We start from the raw sequence: 22,141 nt of genomic DNA on the forward strand, positions 1-22,141 counted from the left end.
ATTGTTTGACTCAACCCGGCTGGACCAGTGTTGTTATTGTGGTTTTTCCTCTTGTCTCCATCCCCAATATTTGAATGCGTAACACTGGCTACCTGTATGAATGTCTATTAGTCACTTAAGAATATGAAGAGAGCGAGTAGAGAAGCACTGTATAAGAATCAGTCCATTTAAATATACTGATAATGTCTAATTGTGCCATCAGCTAGGAAAATTAGATATCTATTTTGATTACACATTAAACATTATGTAGGAGCAAGTCATGGATCATAGGTATTGATATGTAAATATCTGGATGTGAATAACTTGAGCTTATAGTACAATATATTTCTAACTAACTTGGCAACTCATCATTCACAGCACTTTCTTTAAAGATTTAATTTATATTGGGGTCAAAATGAAAGAAAGACAGATGTTTAATATATATATTGGTCCCCACACTGGCTATAGAACACTTGCTCACAGATGCTTAATATTATTCATATTTTCATTCATATTTTCATACATGAGAAATGATTCAGTGATCCCTCTTTGGTTATATCATGGTGATGAAGAAGCACATGAACACAAACAGCTTCTCTTTCTGTACTTCTTCCACTTTGTGTCAGCTAACCTCGCACACGTTGCCCTGAAAGAAAAACATAAAGGGATGAAATTCACTGTGAGGCAATGTTTGACATTAACTGTTAATACCTTATCTCTGTGATCCTGTCCTTTGGAGGAAATTGATATACATATCAGAATCAGAACAAAACTAGATAAATATGTTGTCAGTGACTGCGAGTAAAGGTAGGGCTCACGATAAAGAAAAAGAAAGAAGTGAGCGTTGCCTTTGTCTAAGATTAAAATTAGCTTCAAACATTAAGAAAATGTTAGTAATACTCATTACAGGTCCTTGTAGTGGTCTTAACATTTAGATTTGCTTTTCATGTATATTTGTATTGACACCAGTTTTATTAAGAATTTAATTGATATGTTTTGTTTGTTGATAACTTGTCACATCTTATTGTGTTGATACTAGAGCTGGGCGATAGAACGATAACGATATGTATCGCGTTATAACTTTTACTCAAGAGAGAAATTAAGCTATCGCGATAGACCTCGCCGCTCTTGTCCTCTTAAAAAAAAAAAAAAGAATAAAAAAAGGTCAACCAATCCAAATTAAGTAGCGCAGAGCCGAACCAATCACAGCCGCAGCGTCACGTCGCGTGACTTGTTACGTACAGCACAAGTGCCAAGCCGCACGTGTGTTTGTTTGGGAAGCAGCCAGCGGGTAATGGAGGAAATGAGTGTGCCGACTAGAAAAATCAACCGAGCGTGACTGAAGAGAAAACAGATGATGGTTCCAATGCCGGAGAGATTGTCGAACGGAAGAGCCATAGAAGTTCCGTAGTGTGAAGGTATTTCGGCTATTTCAAGTCTGACAAAAAACAGAGTAGCGTGCACTGTAAATGTGCCGAAAGCAAGTCTGGAAATACAATAAACTGGTGCATGCGTCACACTGTGCGCCACATTATTGTTTCGGTGAAATGAATTTCTACAATACTGTTAATTCTACTCTCTGCAGTGTTTAAATGCTTACATATACACACAGTTACTGTCCCTCCACACATACGACTCGGTTCTGCTTCTATGCCCCAGCTTTGTTTACTTTTTCCCACTGAGGCTTCTAGACTTCTGATTGGCCAACATTTCTGCACGGTTAGGAATCTAGCGCCACCTGCTGCTTTGGCATGTTCATAGCAGCGTTTTCCTTCATTTCTGCCTTTATGTGTGGACGGGATTATTTTTTAAAACAAAAACGGAAAATCTCAGTTTTCAAAAATACCCGTGTACGTGTGGACGTAGCCTCAGTCTCTGACTGGAAGCGCTAATTCGTCATTTGGCTTTTGTCAGACTAAAGTAACTGTTAAAACTGTTTGAAAAGCTAAGCTATACAACAAGGAGAGATTGAGAATTTCCTTTTAGTTCTCAGTTTATTTGATATTGACAAAAGTTAGTCAGTTGTGTCTGTTCTTCTGTAAAACAAACTAAGATTTAGTAGTTAGTAGTGTTTCGTTTGTTCTATTTTTAAACTTAAACGCTTTAGCGGCTGCCTTTTGTGTAGTTTGTAATATTTGCCTTCATTTATCTGAAAAAGTCTCATGTTCCTTAAGTACATCTACCCTGTTGAACTTATTATGGGAAATAAATATTTAAATAAAAACAAGCTGCTGATTATTTCACATTTTACTTGTGAGCAACGTCACATTTAAATCTTACAAATATAGTTATTTGGCTTATATCGTGATAGATATCGTTATCGCCTGAAATGAAAAAAACATATCGTGATATGAAAAAATCTTATATCACCCAGCTCTAGTATATACTCAATTTCACTTTTCACAGTTTGAATACTAACAAATAGTATTAAATAGTAGTAAATAAAGGGGAAGTTAGGATACAGCATAATAAGACCACACCCTTAATAATCCTGTGCATCTAAAATGTTAAAAGTGAAAGATTTCCCTTAAATACCCCAAAGAGATTCAGAAGTATAGATGAGAATCGAGAAATGATTTCCAGTTGTTCAGTTCCTTGGAATTGTTTGTCAGCATGTCTGTAGATTTTCCTTATCAGTTCCAGTTGCACTTGAGCTACAATGAGCTGATTTCAGTTCACGCACAGGTGAAGAAAAATAGTGTCACAGTCTACAGCTTGGATATAGACATACTATATTTTATATTGCACAAAAAGATGAAAATGCAATAGATTTATATTAGTAAATGGTAGCTATGCAACAATGTGTTTCAGGTCATTTTAGGGAAAAACCCGAAAGTAACATAATGAGTATTATAATAAATTACCTTCTCCTGGGAGTAATTAAGTAACGTACAGCAATACTTTTTTTAAAGTGTTCTGTGTAATATGTGTAATACTATGCGTGATTACTTTTTTTGAGTGACAACAACGATCACTGTCCTACATGGAGAACTATGTCCAACACACACATTTGACCACTCAGCATGCAATTTGCATGAATGTAATGTCTTCGATGTGCTGCTTAGTGTGAACCCAATGAGAATAAAAACAAGGGATCAAATTGTTAAGTGATATTGATAATGTATTCAGAATCACTACGTTTTTATCAATTCCATCCCTACTGAAAACTTTGAAAAGATTAAATTGAGATAATATGTTTTTACTTTTCTGTAAAACTGACAGTTGTTACTCTCTTTTTCTACTGTGCTTATATTTTAAGCACCATTTGGAAGCAGTCAGTATTTTCAAATACAAAAATAATTACACCCTAAAGTCACAAGAAAACATGGTAAATACTGGGACATTACATTTTAACAGGTAAGCTGCATTATGAAGTGCTGCCATACTGTATAGTAACTGTACAGTCACACCATCAAAGTCTACTTTCCAGAGTGTACTCTTGTTCACACAGAGCTCACGTTGCTTATAAAATCATTATTGTGAGTGATTTTAAGATCCATGTAGATGGTAAAAATGACAGCCTCAACACAGCATTTTATCTGTTATTAGACTCAATTGGCTTCTCTCAAAATGTATAGATGTCTTTCTGAAAGTGCTGTCACTGATTTTTAAACTTTATAAATTATTGTAGGGTCTACCTTTCAACAAGTGCCTTGAGGTGACTGTTATTGTGATTTGGCACTGTATAAATAAAATGTAATTGAATTGAAAGTCCCTAATAAAATGTTTACAAAGTTATGATGCTGCAATGTAATGTATGTTGTTAGTCAAGTCCTGATGAACTTTCCTTGAACTAAAGCAATGCTAAGCTGGTCCAAATCTTTACCGGAATGTTGGACTTAGCTGAGTTTAACAGTTTGATGACATTGTGTCCTGTATACTGCTTAACTAGCACCAAAATTAATAACTATGTGGAATTAACATCAATTTGTAGTGGGTTTTACTTAAATGTTATCTTGTTGTTTTCTAAAATTACCATTAATAAACAGCTGTACAAGAACAATTTTACTGGGTTTTTAAGAGAAATATAGCTGCATGTTAGCTTCTTGAGTTGAAACATAATTTTTTCATGTCATCTCACAGCTCAGTGAGGGTAGGGGTATATAAAAACGGCCTTGAGGTGACTGTTGTTGTGATATAGTGCTGTATAAAAAAATTAATTCATTTGACATTTACTGATGCACTAGCATGGTTTTTATTTTAGTGTATTTACGGTGCTGGGCCGATCAGATCGCATCTTGCACTTTGCCTCTAACAATATTTCCAGAACAGCCCTTCACCCTCTATGAAATAATAAATTTTTCTCATTTTACTCACTCAATTTCATCCAGCTCTGATTTCATGGCTTCGTAAGCTTCTTGTATTGCTCCAGCCTTCACTCTCAGGTACCGACTGGCGTCTGTCTCATTGTTGTTCAGATTTTTACAGTTTTCAATGAGCTCAGGAACCGAAAACAGAAGTCCTACTGCCCCTCTGCCAATCTGAAAGTGAGCATTTAAGAATAAGAGCTCCAGGATTTACTGCACTGAGATTATTTTATATTGAAATGTTAGTTCACATCTGAGTATGTTGTTTAGTGCTCTGATTAGTGGTTCTGGAAACACAAACATACTCTGGTCTAGAGTATTTCTTAACCCCGCCCATTGTAATGGCTGTCTGATACTCACTTTTCCAACTGCTGTAGTCGATGCCTTTAAACCCAGGGCATTGGCTTTGCTGACCTTATTTTTCATGAGTGTTTCTGAGACCAACCCTGTAACAAAGTCTGAAAGCAGTGGCACCTCCGTTGTTGACTTTTTGAGGAGGTCTGATTCTGCGTCGTTCTTAAAGATCTTCTCAAGAGGCAGCTGAGATAACAGCTTGATTAAACTGTCCTTCTCCTTTAATATCAAACCCTTGCGTTTGGCCATTGCTCTCAAGATCGCCTCCTTCACATATTCTTCTGGAGAAACATTTTTACCCCGTTGCTGTCTGCCTGTTGCTTTTGTTAAGAGGGACTCCATGAGTGCTGTGATTTCTGCTGTAAGATCATCAAGGCTTTTTGAAATATTTTGGGCCTCTTTCATAGTCCTACTTGATAAGACAGCACCAACAACATCAGAACCCACACTAGTAGCCAAACCGAGACCTGATGCCACTGCTCCTGTTCCAGCTAACAAAGGTATCGACAGTCCTCCTGTTAAAACACTTACTACACCTGCTACTGTCATGGCAGCTGCACCACCCACAGACACTGAGCTCCCGACAACTTTAGTGACATTAATAGTCTTCTGCTGTTCCTCCAACTCACTGGCTAGCTCGTTCAACTTGTCTACACTGTCCTTTTGTAGATCCATCCATGAGAAGATTTTATTCACGATCTTGTCTGCATCATCCATCTTGGTGTCACACCTACGTCAGCAGCTCTATAAAAGGAAAACATAAGTACAATCAGAAATAAAATTCAAATATTTTGAGACAACAACATTTTAAATTAATAACAGAATTGTAGAATTTCCAACATTTATGAAAATGTCATGTCAATTTTTTAATTTTAAAACATAATTACATTGTCAACCGATCACCACCTGTGTGAGTTAGATCAGGTGGCGGGGGAGGATGCTGGACAGACCTGGCATTCAAGCCAATAGGCTGCCAAGCAGAGCACACCAGCTACCTGAACGCTATTCCTTTTTTTTTTTTTTTTTTTTTTTAAAGTGACATCAGAAACAGCAGCATGTGACATCACGTGATGGCGGAGCTTCAGTTCATCCTTTGTCATCTTTTTTTTTTTTTTTTTTTTTTTTTTTTTTTAAATAGGACAGGGGGAAAAGAATGAGAGAAAGAGGGGGAGAGAAAGAAAGAAAACCTAAGGGGAGAAGAGATGGTGAGAAGGGGGGGGAAGGGAGAAAAAAAAACAAACAACAAAAAGAACAAACTCCTGGGTCACCTGTATGGAGAAAAAAAACAAACAAACAAACAAACAAACAGAGGAGACAGCAAACAACAAAGAGCAACACAATAATAGAAAAAAAAAGCACCTGAACGCTATTCCAACAGAATTCCATCTATCCATCCATCATCTTCCGATGGATGGATGGCCCTTACCCAGGGTCGTTTCGCAGGGGCAGCAGCACTAAGCAAAAAATCCCAGACCTCCTTCTCCCCAGCCACTTCTTCCAGCTTGTTTGGGATAATACTAAGGCCAGCCAAGAGATATAATCTCTCCAGCATGTCCTGGGTCTGCCCCGGGGCCTCCTCCCGGTGGGACATGCCCGGAACACCTCACCCAGGTGCCCAGGAGGCATCCTTGTCAGATGCCAAAAGCACCTCAACTGGCTCCTTTTGATGTGGAGGAGCAACAGCTCTACTCTGAGCCCCTCACGGATTGCTGAACCTCTCACCCTATCTCTAAGGGAGAGGCCAGCCACCCTTCGGAGGAAGCTCATTTCTTGTATCCATGATCTCGTTCTTTTCAGTCACTTCCCACAGTTCATGACCATAGGTGAGGGTAGGGACGTAGATCGACCGGTAAATTAAAGAGAGAGCTTTGTTTTTACAATCAGCTTCACCAATTAACCAAACAATTATTGGACACTTTCTGTAAATCCAATAAACTTCATTTCACTTCTCAAATATCACTGTGTGTGTCTCCTATATCAGCGGTCCCCAACCTTTTTTGCGCCACGGACCGGTTTATGCCCGACATTATTTTCACGGACCGGCCTTTAATGTGTCGCGGATAAATACAACAAAATAAAACTAGTACCGGTACCGAAAAAAAGAAGATTTATTCATAACACACGTGAAAAGACCCAGGAAAACCGAGTTAACGATAAAAACGATAACAAAATAACCCTGAAAACCGATAAAAACCCTGAAAACCATATATTTCACACCTGAGCCCCAACTCTCGCGGCCCGGTACCAAACAACTCACGGACCTGTACCGGTCCGAGGCCCGGGGGTTGGGCCATTGGGCCATTTAACTGACATTTTTTTTATTGTAACAACACACGATTTATATAGAAAAATAATGACTGTTAACAAGGTTGCCCAAACGTTTGCATCCCACTGTACTTAAACTCCTCCACTTGGGACAGGAACTCATCCCTGACCCAGAGTGGGCACTTGACCTTTTTCTGGCTGAGATCCATGGCCTCAGATTTGGAGGTGCTGGTCCGTATTCAAGCTATTTCACACTCGGCTGCGAACCGTTCCTGTGCGAGCTGGAGGCCATCACCCGATGAAGGCAATAGAACCACATCATCCGTGAAATGCAGAGATGATATCCTGAGACCACCTAAGTGCCTTCCGCCACTTGGTTGGCCTAGAAGTTCTGTCCATAAAAATTATGAACAGAATCGGTGACAAAGGGCAGCCCTGACGGAGCCCATCACCAACCAGGAACGACTCCGACTTATTACCGGCTATGCGGACCAAGCTCTTGAAACGGTTGTATGGGGATTGAATGGCCCGTAGCAATGGGCCAGACACCCCATACTCCCGCAACACCTCCCACAGGATGCCCCAAGGGACACGGTCAAATGCCTTCTCCAAGTCCACAAAACACATGTAGACTGGTTGTGCAAACTCCCATGCATCTACAGCTACTTTTAGTACCGTTGATATTTATGTAGACTCTTTTTCTCCAATTGGTCTTTCTGATTTAACTTCAGTAATTACTTCCTCCAAACCATCAACGTGTCTTTTAGACCCCATTCCTACAAAACTGATTAAAGAAGTCCTGCCATTAAAAAACCTTCTGGGGTCGCGGGACGTGCCAGCGCGTCAAAATCACATAACCATTTTAAGACGACACAGCTACAAGATGCAGCACGTCAGAGTCTCCATTTCAACTTGGGTCAAAAGTGCGGACTTTTTGTGTCGATGGGCCACGTAAAACCAGAGTTATGATAAAAAATACACGCGATGTTTTTTTCTGAACAAAACAGTGGTGTTTACAGCGGGAAGGACGGTAAAAACAGCGTTTTCTACAGACAGCGCTAGCAAATACTCTCCCTTTGCAAGTGAAAAAAGAAAAAGAAAATACACCCCTTCCCTATTGGTGTTAGAGTTTACCATGTCAGCCAATCAAAAAAATGATACGTCAACATGTGGCACTTGGTTGTTTAGGGAAAAGGGGAAGTTTTTAGGAGTGACACCCACGACAGAAAGCGGGTGAGCGAAAGACAGAGAGAGAGACAGTTTTCATATGTGAGACATTAGGCTTCCACCTCAGCTCTCCCTCAAAACGCAGAGTGGTGCCTGCTGCAACTCATACAGTTCAGATTCGGCTGGTATCATTGCGTGTTGGCACATGAGTTGTCATTTTGTCAGGGGTCGCTGTGTGAATGCGGAAAAGAAAGGACCCAAATGCATGACTCAGGGGTTGGCGAAGGATGAAGATCGTTTTTATTAGGAAGGCAGGATGAACACAACATGAGACTGACTGAAAGAGTGAAGGATTGGCTGAATTGAACTGAACTGAAACACAAAAGCAAAATTGACCACAACCATGACAAGACAATGATCTGGAGAAAACTAAGGACTTAAATGCCAGAAGTGGGTCAAGTACCTAAAAATGGTACTGAAGTAAGAGTAGCGTTATAACAGTATTCCTCAAAAAAATTACTCAAGATTAAAAAAGTAGTTGGTGAAAAGACTACTCAAGTACTGAGTAACTGGTTGTAAAATCTGACATAATTTTTACTTTTTTTTTAAATAAATGCTGTCAGATAAACAAAAATAAATGTACAAATGTTAGTATTTTCAAAGAGAATTTATATAAAAACATCAACAAATTAAGGCACAACAATTCTAATTTCCAGATATCAGTTTTTCACAACATAAAGCTTTTTTAACCCATACCTATAGTAAGTAATATAAATATATGAACAGTGCAAACCATTTCCAGTGACAAGATATGCTGTATACTTTATATTCACTTTTACTCCAAATGGCACAGCAGCCTCAGAGAAAACATTAGAATGAGGCAACTTCAACATATGTACATAGAAGGCAGCTCACTTTGTGTGTGCATCTATCTCTGCATATTTAGCAGAAGTGTGCCATTTCGTCACTCACTGAAATGATGGTCAAGGTTCAAGGTTCTTTATTTGTCACATGCATAGTTATACATGTATAACACACAGTGAAATGTAGCCTGACACGCTCCTCGACATGTGCAAAAAGGGGGGGGGGGGGAGAGGAAGAACATTATATATATACATATACATATATATATATATATATATATATATATATATATATATATATATAGTATATACATTGGGTGAATGTGCAGTAGTAGCAGGTGAATTCTGTACATTAATATGAATAGACATCTGACTATTTTACAGAATAGACAATAGAAACATATTTAAAATTAAAGGAATTTGGAATGTATGGTTAAGCTTCAGCAGCAGTTGGCTCTCAAGGTTCTTGCTTTGAAGCTGTAATTGTTTAGCAGTGAACATGAGTACTGCCTGAATAAAATGTCCCTCACAGGCTCCAGGAGGAGCTGTATTGATTTTGATTGAGAGCTTCTTGATGTGAGGAAAGCTTGAAAACTGAAAACACCGGGTCAACGACCCTAACACATGGGAATCCCCCAGCAGCCTACACCAGGGGTTGGCAACCTGCGGCTCCGGAGCCACATGCGGCTCTTCAGTCCTTATAGTGCAGCTCTGCGTGGTTTGGGAAAATAAATTAGAAGTATTTAGCTGAAGTGTATTTTATTTATGTTAGTTCTTCTTTAACTTGTAGTTCTAAATTGGAAGATCATTGTGATACTGAAATATTAAAATAAAATTATATTCTATTATTTTTTCATCACTCAAAATAAGCGTCACACTGGCGGAAGCCGGTATACCCGCCGAAACGCTGCGCATTTATCGAGACTTTCAACCCCAGGTAGGCCAATTATGGATCTTGGATCCACATTATGTCAGCAGCTGTTCTCCACCGTGAACTATGTTAAAAACAAACCCCACTCACGCCTCACAGACGACAGCTTACAGTCCTGCATAAAGATCAAAGTGACTTCATTCAGCTCACAGCCCGACACATACCAACAACAACACAACAGCATAGATGGCACAGATGTTAAGGCGGCGAGGCGTGATTGCGGGTGCCGCTCACGTGTGTCCACCTCCCCTGCAGCAGCGCTGCAGACCATTAACCAGGTAAAATACATATTTAGGCAGAATTTTGAAAATATCTATTTTTAATTTTTTTTAGCAGCTAGTGGTTTTTTTCCAATTATTTTTTAAAAGTCAGCTCCAAAAGCCCAAAGGCAATATAAGGGTGGCGGCTCACAACAGTTTTTGTTTGCTTGATCATTTTAGTTCAGCTGGGTGTCTTTCCTTTTGTTATATTTGTTTACAAGTTCAAAATGTGTTAATTACATAAATAAAATGTAATTTTCTATGTAGCGCTTCATGGATTTCATAAGCAACACACAAACACACACAAAGCATAAAGGTAAAAAACAATATATACAGTCTTATCTTCATTTTAGATGTCAAAAAGTATTTGCGGCTCCCAGTGTTTTCCTTTGCGTGGAAACTGGGTCCAAATGGCTCTTTGGGTGTTAAAGGTTGCAGACCCCTGGCCTACACCTATTGCAGCATAACTAAGGGAGGATTCAGGATCACCTGATCCAGCCCTAACTCTATGCTTTAGCAAAAAGGAAAGATTTAAGCCTAATCTTACAAGTAGAGATAGTGTCTGTCTCCCGAATCCAAACTGGAAGCTGGTTCCACAGAAGAGGGGCCTGAAAACTGAAGGGTCTGCCTCCCATTTTACTTTTAAATACTCTAGGATTTTAGATTGTTTTTTAACAGACAGGTTTCAGAGGCTGAGAGTGAATGACAGTATCATTCCTAGTGCACTGGCTCTCCTCAAGGATGTATGCTTTTGCACTTGCTAAATGTTCTTTATACCAATGGCCGCAGGAGCTAGCGTGTGAGCAGGCATATCCTTAACCCTTTAATGCCATTTGTATCATATGTGATACATGAGTTTCTGAGAGAAAAAAAATGGTAATTTCAAAATGTTATGGATAAAACTCTTTCGTTGTCAAAAATTATTGTTACTGTTATTAACGAAAAGTTGCCAAAAACACCCAATCTATCAAATGCGATAAATAACATTTGTAATAAACAACATGATAATGCAAGGAAAATGTTTGTGGATTTTGTTAGAAGGGTTAATAAACACAAGTGTTAAAGTAAAAGATTATTTTTTCCCCACAGTCCTCAGGAGGATATGTAACAGCAGCAATAAGTTTTTATTTTGGATGATAAAGTGCTCAGCTGTATTAAATAATAAACACAGCAGTTTGTGAACTTTGTGTCGTAGATAACCGTATCAACACTCAGGTTGATATCAACCTTTCAGGATGGGGTGAGTGAGGTCACATTCAGGTGAAATAAATGTTAGTTGACTTTGTTTCTTACTGCTCCTCCCTACCTTTGCACATACGTGTTATTTTTAGTTTAACACAGGTGACCAAAGTGGTTTTGTGCAGGAAATGTGACTAATACAGAATTTGTTATAGACAGCCAACCAAACCCATATGGAAAAGAAATAGTAAAAACTTACATGATTTACTCATGAAAGTGGCCACTTTCTCATTACTTTCAAATATTGTTGTAGTAAGTATCCAAAACATACAAGTTTCATTGTATAATTTTTCAAGGGATCTTATATCTGTTTTCACTCTTGTGTGCTTTTCATACAAGTTTCACACAAGACAGATACAAACTTTATAAGATTTATACATATCTTTTCCATATGGGAAGACTGCAGTGGACCCTTACTGAGTTAAAGTCAGGAGAAAGCATAATTATTACAAATTCAATTCAATTTAAATCTCAGTTCACTTAAATTCAGTTCTAATTAATTTATACAGTGCCAAATCACAACAACATCTCCCTTAAGGGAATTTATATTGTAAACTAGACTCTACAATAAAACAACTGAGAAAACCCCAACAATCATATGACCCCCCTATGAGCAAGCATTTTGGCAACAGTGCAAAGGAAAAACTCCCTTTTAACTCTGTTTTAAAGTTCCCCAATTGTCTATAAAGCTCACATCATTTTTTGGACACCACTCAGACAGCTAGCAATTTAAGGAGAACATGCGGCTAAACATGTCATGAAGATGTCACTCCTGGTCCGATTGGGGAGGACACCAGAGAAAACTACATAGTTTGTTTTGACACATTTACACATCGATTCAATATTGATTTTAATGACCTCCGATTGATGTAACCAGGTGTCATTACTGCCAATGTGAATTACAGTTTTATGGAATTTCCATTTGTGTTTAGCCAGCAGTTTTAAATTTCCTCAGTTTTGCTCTGGCCCCTGGAAGACGATTGACTATGGTTGCTGGTGTCTCTAGCTTCACGTCTCAGAACAGAATCACCGATTACTGGGGTTTGATCCCCTGCAGGCATGTCATTGAGTGGGGAAAAGCAGTTAGACACATGAACAGGCTGATGGTGTACCTGGGGCTTCTGTTTAAGACTGCGCTTCCTTAATCCCTCAGATGGGTTTTAAAAATCTCCAAAGATCAAAAATGTTTAACAGCAAATACAACTCAGATTCAAACAAGATGAGAGCTTATTGTTGATCTAGTGATTACATGCACAGAGCAGGACATAAACATTTGAAATGACATTTTAAACTGAGAGAAAAAATTCTATTACTCACTGTGTCTCAGACTTCGTTTTCACTGAAACATCCACCTGCACTCAACTTTACTTCCTCCTGTACCCATAATATTGTCAGGCTCCACCTTTACCTGGAAATACCTGAGTGATACCAGGAATATGGAGCCTGTGATGATTTTCAAAACAAAGCTGGAAAATCAGAATAACGGTCATGTTTCATGATTATGTCTGTGAAGGTTCTCAGTCATCCAGGTCATCGTAGTCATGATTATGTCCTCCTGAAACCCAGCCTATTCATTGTGTCCTCTGTAGTAGACAAGTGTTAAAGTGAAAGACATTTTTTCCTTGGTCCTCAGGAGGATATGTAACAGCAGCAATAAGTTTTAACTTTGGATGATAAAGTGCTCAGCTGTAGTAAATATTAAACACAGCAGTTTGTGAACTTTGTGTCATAGATAACTGCGCACATAGCAAGCAGGTCTGACCCAGTGGTCCTTTGCTGTGCTGCTGTGGAATACAGCCAGAGATAAATAACAGGTATGATTCAGTGCAGAGAAATCTATTAACACATAGTGAGTGAGAAAGGTGACTGAAGAAGAAACACAATGCATCATGGGAATCCCCCCAGCAGCCTACACCTATTGCAGGACAGCATAGCACGTTGGTTCCCAAACTTTTTTTGCTGGGCCCCCCTTTGTTTTACAAGAAAAATGTTCGCGCCCCCCCTCGTGCGCGGACACATCCTCCAACCACACACACCTATATTTTGCTCCATTGCAGTTTATTTCACACCTCAAACATTTAGTAAACAATTAAGCAAACAAGTAATCTGCAATAAATTACAGGTAGTAAGAACGTAAACTCTTTTATGCTATATCCGAACCTACATGGGTAGTTTTGAAAACGCAGCTGTTTCGTCCACACGTAAACGGTGTTTCGAATCACCGAAAACTGCGATTTTTTAAAACTCCTTTTTTGCGTTTACGTGTGGATGAGGAATACAGAGTTCGTCATGCAACGTCAAAGGTATGTGCCTTTTTTTACGTCAGCTGTGCGCCACGTTATTGTTTACATGAGATGAATTGCAGATAGAGACAAAAATACTGTTAATTAGGGCTGGGCCATATTATACCGTTCACGGTAATACTGGTATAATGATAGGCAACGATAGGAAAATGAAATATCGCGATAGAATGGAAGTAAAACGCGCATGCGCCGTGCCTTTGTTTTCATACGCACATGGCCGATTGTTGAGTGAAACAGATGAACCAGAATTGGTTTGTATAAATGGTGCAACTTCAGTGATGTGGAACTGGTTTGGTGTTTGTCCGTCAGATACACAACAAAACACATTTTTTTGCAGAACATGCAAGCGGCCGTTGTTATTGTCGTATTTGTCGGACTAAGATGCTCTTAAATCTGGGAGTAATCTGGGTCCTAAACTCTGTATGCTTCAGGTCAAACAACACTGCAGCATCACTGAGAGTTAAAAACTGTCTAAATTCTTTCATCTTTAATAAAACGATCAGCATTGCTGGTTTCCCAGGTGTAACTATAAAGTTTAACTTCCAGGCATCCATGAAAACAAAAGTTATTACATTTAACGGAGTTAGAAGTTAGCAGGAAGCTAGCGGAAGTTAGCTCGCTAGTTTCGCTAGTTACCTAAGCATGATATAGCATGTTCTGACTGAGAGATTTCTGAAAAAAATCAAACGTACAGCTCTGCTATCACTTCCAACATAAATGAAGACAGGAAACTAAACAGCAGTGACGTTTGTAGGGTTACTGAAGTTGGGCTAGCTGGTATATAATGATGTGCTACGTGATCGCTAGCGACACAGCTATGTTAGCATAACATAAACAGTGAAGCTGGAGGACGAACACTAACACTTTTCCACTTATAAAAGTTAACGTGAAGGTTCCTCGTGGTTAGAGACAAATGCAATCGCATGGCAGGATGCTGTAAACGGACCAAACTTCAGTCAGGAGAACAACTGAGATAATCCATCCACATTACGAGGTTAATCATTAATATACTGCAACAACATGGGAATAGAGCAGCTGCCAGAGAATTCAACATTAATGAATCAATGGTACAGAAGTGGAGGAAGCAAGAAGAATGAGTTTAATAAAGTTTGATTTATCTGACTGCTTTGTTTTGCTTAATGTGCCTTATAATCCCGTGCACCTTATGGTCTGAAAAATACGTACTGCACACTGCAGTTTAATGTTGCAAAGCACCTCTTTTTAACTTCAGTGGATTTTATACATGGTTATACTCAGGATATGTCAGCCCATTTCTACTGGAAATGCCTTTTGGTTAAACTTTAAGCAAGGAATTTGCATTTGCACTGTTACATTTTTATAAAGCTTTAATGTACATAAAAACCAGCTTCTTGTTTAAGTGAAAATAAATGGAAGGTTGTCTTTTTGCGCTAGTAATGTTGTGGAGTTGTATTTTGTCTCGCATCAATTATATCGTCAGTTATATCGTAATCACAAATTTTCAAATATATATCGTGATAAATATTTTTGGCCATATCGCCCTGCTCTACTGTTAATCTAACTATCTGCAGGTTTCACACGCATACATATACACGCAGTTACTGTCCCTCCATTGTTTGTCCGTGATTTGAAGAGCCCAGCGCTGCTCCCGACGAAGGGAAAACCAATCCTGCAGGGGAGACCTACCTTGGCACTTGTGCAGGTGAAGCCAAAGGGAAGATATGCGTCAACATATTTTCTAGTGTTTGGCTTAGAATGAAGTTGGTCTTTGAGAACCTGAATCGAATGGATTATAGAAATCAGTGATGATACCCAGCCCTAGTGAGCAGCCTTGGCCCGACAGAAGTGGATGTAGATGTGGGTAATAAGAAAAGATGAAAAGAACTATTGATAACTTTTTTGTTAAGTTAAGGCCTGATCCATCTGAAATTCATAGGTAGTGCTCTGACACAGTGCCATCAGTCTTTGAATGCTGAAAAAGCACAGTGTATTCAGAAAACACATTATATGCTGCAATAAATGCCCAAGTGTCCCCTCTCCCCACCGCCACAGACAGCAGCAAACAGGTCGTCAGAGGAGTCAAGATGATGATTAAGTTTAACATTATCTACAATATTGATGAACTAATATTTAAGTACAGGATTGTTAGATAATCAATTACAAATCAATATTGTATGTATGGACTGCAAAAAAAAGAAAAAAAGAAGTGCACATGTAAAACTGCAGTGTTAACACTAGGAGTCCCAGGCTTCTACCTTTCTACCTATAAAACCCACCACCAGCCAAATGGCTGGTAGGCTTTTAGCAAAGCTTTAGCTTCAGCCAAGTGGAAGCTAAATTGGCTAGTCATTCATATGTATATTAGGTTGTTAAAAAGGAATTCAGGAGGGAGGGGAGTGGGGGTGTGTGGATGAGGGGGTGCTGGAGCTGCTAAAAGCTTTGAACTTCCTTTTGTGTTTCATCTTGATGCATTCTCAATCATCCAGGGAAATAAATCTCCAAAAGTCACCAACTTGGAGTGTTTCAGTTTGCCGTCTTAGGGAGAAATCAACACACATGGGTGTTTGTCCTTTCTTGCTTAGATTTATTGATAAAAACAGTACAAAAAACCAACCATTTGAACCATATGAAGTGCTTTTCATTATATTTCAGTACATCACAGAAACAACTGGGACAAAGATCTGAAAGCAGTCTAGCAGCAAACTTTGTGTAAACTAATATTTGTGTCATTCTCAAAACTTTTGGCCACGACTGTATTTTGTGTCATTTTTTTTAAATATCTGCATGTAAGAGTTTTAAATGTATAACATAATTAATTTAATTTAATGAACATGGTTTGTCATGAAAGAAAAGTGTATTCTAAACACTTTATATGTCTACTTTTATGGTTTAAATGGAACAATATGAAGATAAAACTAGTCTTGCCAACCTTTACCTAAAAAATAGCCTTGGACCTTTTTCAATATCATGATATTTCAAAATTTTTAGTGTCTGGCACTAAAATATATTTTCTAATCAACACAAACAAACATACTAATAATGTAACTGAAGCATGCGGCATGCTGTCAAAAAAAGGTTTATCCCTTGATTTTTATCGTCACTCAATGGCTTGATCTGCCTCAAGTCAGCCGTCAACTGCTGGTGATCGTAAGAACGATGTCTGAAGTGCACTTGACTGAGCGGTCTGTGATGCTGAGGAAGTTGCAACATTCCAAAAGTCCACATCTGCACGGAGGGGCTAGAAAGAGTCTCTTATAGAGTCGTGAGATAAAGAAGAAGTTATTCGACAGCAAGACGGGCAGTGACACACAAACTGCTATACAGACATGTCTGACCAAGAGCTTCTACCAGGTAAGGACATTTAAACTCACTTTTTCAATGTACATTTAAATATGACACAAAAAATTATATTTCCAATGTCTAGTTGGATAAAAAAAATACACCAATGCAATCTTAATGTTCAGGAGAACATAACTCCATGTCAACTTCATGTCAAAATCCCAGAAAGTTGATTTTGTTGATCTGGACATAGTGTTTTTGTCCAGATGAACAAAATGAACTTCTGGGGATTTCCTTACCTGGTTGATTGAGCATGCATTAAGAGAATTTGGCTAAAATATTAATTATTTTCTTTCACAATGACTTTTTGAAAGCAAAAAATTAAAACTACAGAAAAGAAAGTTTTAGCACTTTGAATAGTAAAACTGAAAACAATACTGGTGAAAAGAACTTCTGTACAGGTTTCATGTTCACAGTGTTCACAGTTCAAACAGGTAATAGCAAGCATGTATGTTATCCAAATTTAATTTGATACACTACTACATGGAAAAGGAGTTCATATTAGTTTCTCTGTAATAATTAAATAAATACATATTCCATAAAATTCCCCTTGTGCCCCTGCGGGTGGTCTGTCCTTCAAGCTCGGATCCTCTACCAGAGGCCTGGGAGCTTGAGAGTCCTGCATAGTATCTTAGCTGTTCCTAGGACTGCGCTCTTCTGGACAGAGATCTCAGATGTTGTTCCTGGGATCTGCTGGAGCCACTCTCCTAGCTTGGGAGTCACCACACCTAGTGCTCCAATTACCACTGGATACCTCTTATCTGAACACTTCATACCAAGAATGTGTGCTTTATAGATCATTGGGAATGTTTCTCAGAAAGAAGTGTCTGATTAGGAGAGAGCCATTCCAATTAGGCTTATTTCCAAAGATGTAGCTGATTCTATTAAACCTCCCAAAATGAAATGATTTAGAGTTTATTTTAACATCTAATGCCTAAAACACATGTGTCAAACTCCAGGCCTCAAGGGCCGGTGTCCTGCAGGTTTTAGATGTGTCCTTGTTCCAACACAGCTGATTTAAATGGCCAAATGACCTCCTCAACATGTGTTGAAGTTCTGCAGAGGCCTGGTAATGAGCTAATCATTTTATTCAGGTGTGTTGACCCAGGGTGAGATCTAAAACCTGCAGGACACCGGCCCTCGAGGCCTGGAGTCCGACACCCCTGGCCTAAAAGAAGAAGTGTAGAAATGCAGAAACCTGCAGTTTCTCTGTCCACCACAGGGTCAAAGACTTTCTCTCAGAGTTTTCTCTTTATTTATTTATTTATTTGTTTGTTTATTCAGTGACTTAAGCCCTAGTCTCGGCTGCAAAACAACTGAGGGAAGCTAACAAATATTTGTTTTCAGATTTTCATCTGTAAAAAATGTTAATTTTGGAGAAAGAAAATAGTAAAATGTGCCTTTTACACCAACAACAGTAAAATGTTCATAATATTTTTCTGCAGAGCTAGAGGAGCCAGAACAACAAGAAGAACCAGATAAACCAGAGTACAGGATTGTGCTTCTTGGAAAAACTGGAGTTGGAAAGAACAAAATTGGAGATGCCATTTTAGGAAATAATAGAAATGGTTTTGAGTCAAGGTCATCTTTAGAGTTTCAGAAGAAAACACAAGAGTTTGGGGGTCAGATCCTGACTGTAGTTGTTACTCCAGATCTGTTTGAGAACAGACTGACTGACGTGGATGTGAGGAGGGAAATCCATAGATGCATCTGCTTTGCTGCTCCTGGTCCCCATGTGTTCCTGGTTGTGTTTCAAACTGGCAGCTTCACAGAAGAAGATAAAGAAATAGTGAGAAGAATTCAGCACGTGTTTGGAGAAACAGCAGCACGTTATATTATGGTCTTGTTCACCTGTGGAGATGATCCAGAGGCAGACAGTGTTACCATAGATAAATTTATTAGTAATAACCCACCTCTGGATAACTTCATCAGTCAGTGTGGAGGAAAATATCCTGTGTTTAACAACAGAATGGAGGATCCCTCTCAGGTCAGAGAGTTACTGAAGGAGATCAACAACATGGTTCACAGAAATGAAGGAAGCTACTACACCAGTGAAATATTCAGACAGGCTGACTTCAGGATTGTGCTTGTCGGAAAAACTGGTGTTGGGAAAAGTGCATCAGGAAACACCATCTTAGGACAAAAAGTATTTATGTCTACACCAAATGCTTCCACAGCAACAGCAAAGTGTCAGATGAACACAGGTCAGTTTGATGGTCAAATCCTAGCTGTAGTTGATACCCCAGGTCTGTTTGATACCAGTAAGACTGAAGAGGAGGTCAAGAAAGAGATCAGTAGATCCATCCCCTTTGCTGCTCCTGGTCCCCATGTGTTCCTGGTTGTGATTCAGGCGAACAGATTCACAGAAGAAGAACAAAAGACAGTCAGGCAGATTCAGAATGCGTTTGGAGGAGATGCAGCACGGTACACTATGGCCCTGTTCACCTATGGAGACAATCTGGAGTATGATGGAGTCACAATAGAAACATTCATAAAAAATCCAGCTCTAAGTGAGTTCATCCGTCAGTGTCATGGAAGATATCATGTTTTTAACAACAGAAGTGAAGACCCTGCTCAGGTCAGTGAGCTCCTGGAGAAGATAAAGAACATGGTTCACGATAATAAAGGAAGTTGCTACACCAATGAGATGTTTGAAAAGGCAGAGAGAGCATTTAAAAAAGTGGAACCAGACCTCAGGATAGTTCTTGTGGGAAAAACCAGAGCTGGGAAGAGTGCAGCAGGAAACACCATCTTAGAGGGAAATGTATTTAGATCAATATCATCTACTTCCCCAGTGACATTAGAGTGTCAGAAGGAAACAGCTCCGTTCGACTTTCAAAAACTGGCTGTAGTTGATACTCCAGGCCTGTTTCACACCACGTTCACCTTAGACCAGTTCAAGAAAGAGATCAATAGATGCATCTCATTGGCTGCTCCTGGTCCTCATGTGTTCCTGATTGTGGTCGATCCAGAAGAGTTTGAAGATAAAGAACAAGAAACAGTGAGAATCCTTCAGGATGTGTTTGGAGACAAAGCCGCTTGTTACACCATGGTGTTGTTTACCCATGTAAATGATCTGAAGGTCTCCATAAAGGAATGCATCATTGAAAATCCAGCTCTCAGTGAGTTCATCAATCAGTGTGGAGGAGGATATCATGTTTTTAACAACAGAAGCAGAAATCCTGCTCAGGTCAGAGAGCTGCTGGAGAAGATCAACACCATGGTGAAGGAAAATGGAGGAAGCTACTACAGCAATCGAATGTTTGATAAGGCAGAGGAGGCTATAAAGAAAGAGGTGGAACGACTAATAAACAAAGAAAATATGACACCAGAAGAAGCAACATACAGAGCAGAACGGAAAAATAAGTTTATTCAAGACAGCAAGGTTGCAATTCTTATAGGATCTGCTCTTGGACTGAGTCTTGGAGTTGGTGCTGGAATTGGTATTCCAGCTGTTTTCACAGCTGCTGCTGCTGGAGCTACAGTTGGACTTGTAGGAGGTCCAGTGGGAGCTGCAGTAGGAGCTACAGTTGGAATTGTAGGTGCTTCGGTGGGAGCTGCAACAGGAGGTTTAGTAGGGTCTGGAGTGGGAGCTGGAGTTCATTATATTCCTGCAGCTAAAATAAAAAAGAAGGCTTGTGTTCTACAGTGATATGCAGTGTTATTTGGCAGCAGCTCATTAACATAAACATGAATATACAGAGTGGAAATCAAATTTTAGAATTATTATCTTATTTTACTGCATTTATTGATTATTAAATGTATTTTGATCAAATATATTTTTTAATTTTACAGAAAAAAGGAAATTAAAAATTGATTATGTCATTATGAAGACATTATTAAACTGTAAAACAATCAGCATTTAAGATGATCTAAACTCTGTTTTAAAGCTGTCCAAGTCAGTAGAACAAACATATTTTTATAATAATGTATCATGAATCAAACATTACTGATGGAAATTATTTTCTTGTGTTGTTAATCAGAATCAGAATACTTTAGAATACGTAATCTTTGTTAATATGAGAAAAAGAGGAGATAAAATGAGGAAAATTAATCAAACAATTCAGAGAAAAACATTTACTGTCAGTTTTTTTTTTTTTTTATTAAAGTCTGACATTAAAGAACAGCAGAGATATTTGATTCATGTTTCCTCTGGGCTTTACCTTTGTTCTGATCTGTTAATAAATAAAAAAATGCCAAATGAAATGGTGTAAAAGCACTGTAATAAATATATCTGAAAACTAAAAACTTTAAAAATATGTTTCACTGGATATGATTTTTTTCTGCTAATCTACAAAATATCATCTGTAAATTCAAAACAAACAGCTAATATCTTTTCTTCCTGTTTGATTAAAAAAAATTTTAAGCCGCAGTTTATGATCTGAACCTGTTTTCTGCAACCGACCCAGGACCTCCACTGATTTTTACTCTCTTCCTGCAGTTTAATACTAAACACAGAAGGTCTTTTTATTTTATTTTATTTTATAGATTATTGATCACTTCAATTCAGTTTTATTTCTACAGTGATAAACCAACTACCAGTTGCCTTAAGGTGCTTTATATTATAAGGTAAAGACTCCATAACAGAGGTCACTACCAGGCACTCCACGGTCCAGGTCCAGACACAGAAGCTGTCCCATATATTTTTGGTCAAAGTAATGTTTTTTAGCGGACTGAAACCATTACCCTCCATCACATAGTTTTTTTGTAAAACATGAAGAGTTTACAATAAAAAAAGCAGAACAGCTATGAAAAATTCAATATTTTATACAAATAACTATGCATAATTATTCTGAGATTCCTCACCTTTCACTATGAGCAAAATAAACCTGTTGGGACATGATCATCTGAGTTCCTCACACCAACAAACCCACTAATATGAAGGTTTGCTCTTGTCCACACAGAAGTGGGTTCTCCCTGAAATATGAGCCATCAAATGAGCTACGACACATCAAACGACACCTACTCTCTGAATTGGAGCAAAGTGGACTGAGGCTGTGCACGGAATCAGTTACCAATGTTATATTGTCGTCATCAATGTTACCACTGTGCTGCCTTAATAACCTTCTTACTGTATACCTGTTTAGAATCAAAGTGCCAGTTCTATAAAACTCACTGATCTCCACCTCAGTTCCTTTGATGATGAGAGTGGGCC

The 22,141-nt window shown here is 38.7% G+C and overlaps 2 protein-coding genes across 2 annotated transcripts; one reads left to right on the forward strand and one right to left on the reverse strand.

Moving 5' to 3' along the window:
- Positions 1 to 54: 54 nt before the first annotated feature.
- Positions 55 to 12,796, reverse strand: LOC146713166 (uncharacterized). Its single transcript, XM_085452328.1, has 4 exons — positions 12,683 to 12,796; positions 4,647 to 5,384; positions 4,297 to 4,460; positions 55 to 625 (listed from the first exon to the last, which is right to left on the reverse strand). Exons 2-4 carry the CDS (start codon positions 5,355 to 5,357, stop codon positions 538 to 540), a joined length of 963 nt encoding a protein of 320 aa, XP_085308454.1. The 5' UTR covers positions 5,358 to 5,384; positions 12,683 to 12,796; the 3' UTR covers positions 55 to 537.
- A 4,177-nt stretch (positions 12,797 to 16,973) lies between these two features.
- Positions 16,974 to 20,707, forward strand: LOC146713167 (GTPase IMAP family member 8-like). Its single transcript, XM_085437642.1, has 2 exons — positions 16,974 to 16,998; positions 18,432 to 20,707. The coding sequence occupies exons 1-2, from the start codon at positions 16,974 to 16,976 to the stop codon at positions 20,636 to 20,638; spliced, it is 2,232 nt and encodes a 743-aa protein (XP_085293768.1). The 3' UTR covers positions 20,639 to 20,707.
- Positions 20,708 to 22,141: the final 1,434 nt, after the last annotated feature.

This window comes from Copadichromis virginalis, linkage group LG3 (genome assembly GCF_057382275.1).
Source record: "Copadichromis virginalis isolate Kocher_CV1m ecotype Utaka linkage group LG3, C_Virginalis_male_GT1.1, whole genome shotgun sequence".
NCBI classification, from domain to species: Eukaryota; Metazoa; Chordata; class Actinopteri; order Cichliformes; family Cichlidae; genus Copadichromis; species Copadichromis virginalis.

What these genes read in the sequence shown, in the direction of transcription:
- LOC146713166 (XM_085452328.1), bottom strand. Translation starts at nt 5,357, where the DNA reads ATGGATGATGCAGACAAGATCGTGAATAAAATCTTCTCATGGATGGAT. An exon ending in CGACTACAGCAGTTGGAAAA is followed by an intron (nt 4,461 to 4,646) that starts GTGAGTATCAGA and finishes GCTCACTTTCAG; the next exon opens with ATTGGCAGAGGGGCAGTAGG. An exon ending in TCAGAGCTGGATGAAATTGA is followed by an intron (nt 626 to 4,296) that starts GTGAGTAAAATG and finishes TTTTTCTTTCAG; the next exon opens with GGCAACGTGTGCGAGGTTAG.
- LOC146713167 (XM_085437642.1), top strand. Translation starts at nt 16,974, where the DNA reads ATGTCTGACCAAGAGCTTCTACCAG. An exon ending in TGACCAAGAGCTTCTACCAG is followed by an intron (nt 16,999 to 18,431) that starts GTAAGGACATTT and finishes ATTTTTCTGCAG; the next exon opens with AGCTAGAGGAGCCAGAACAA.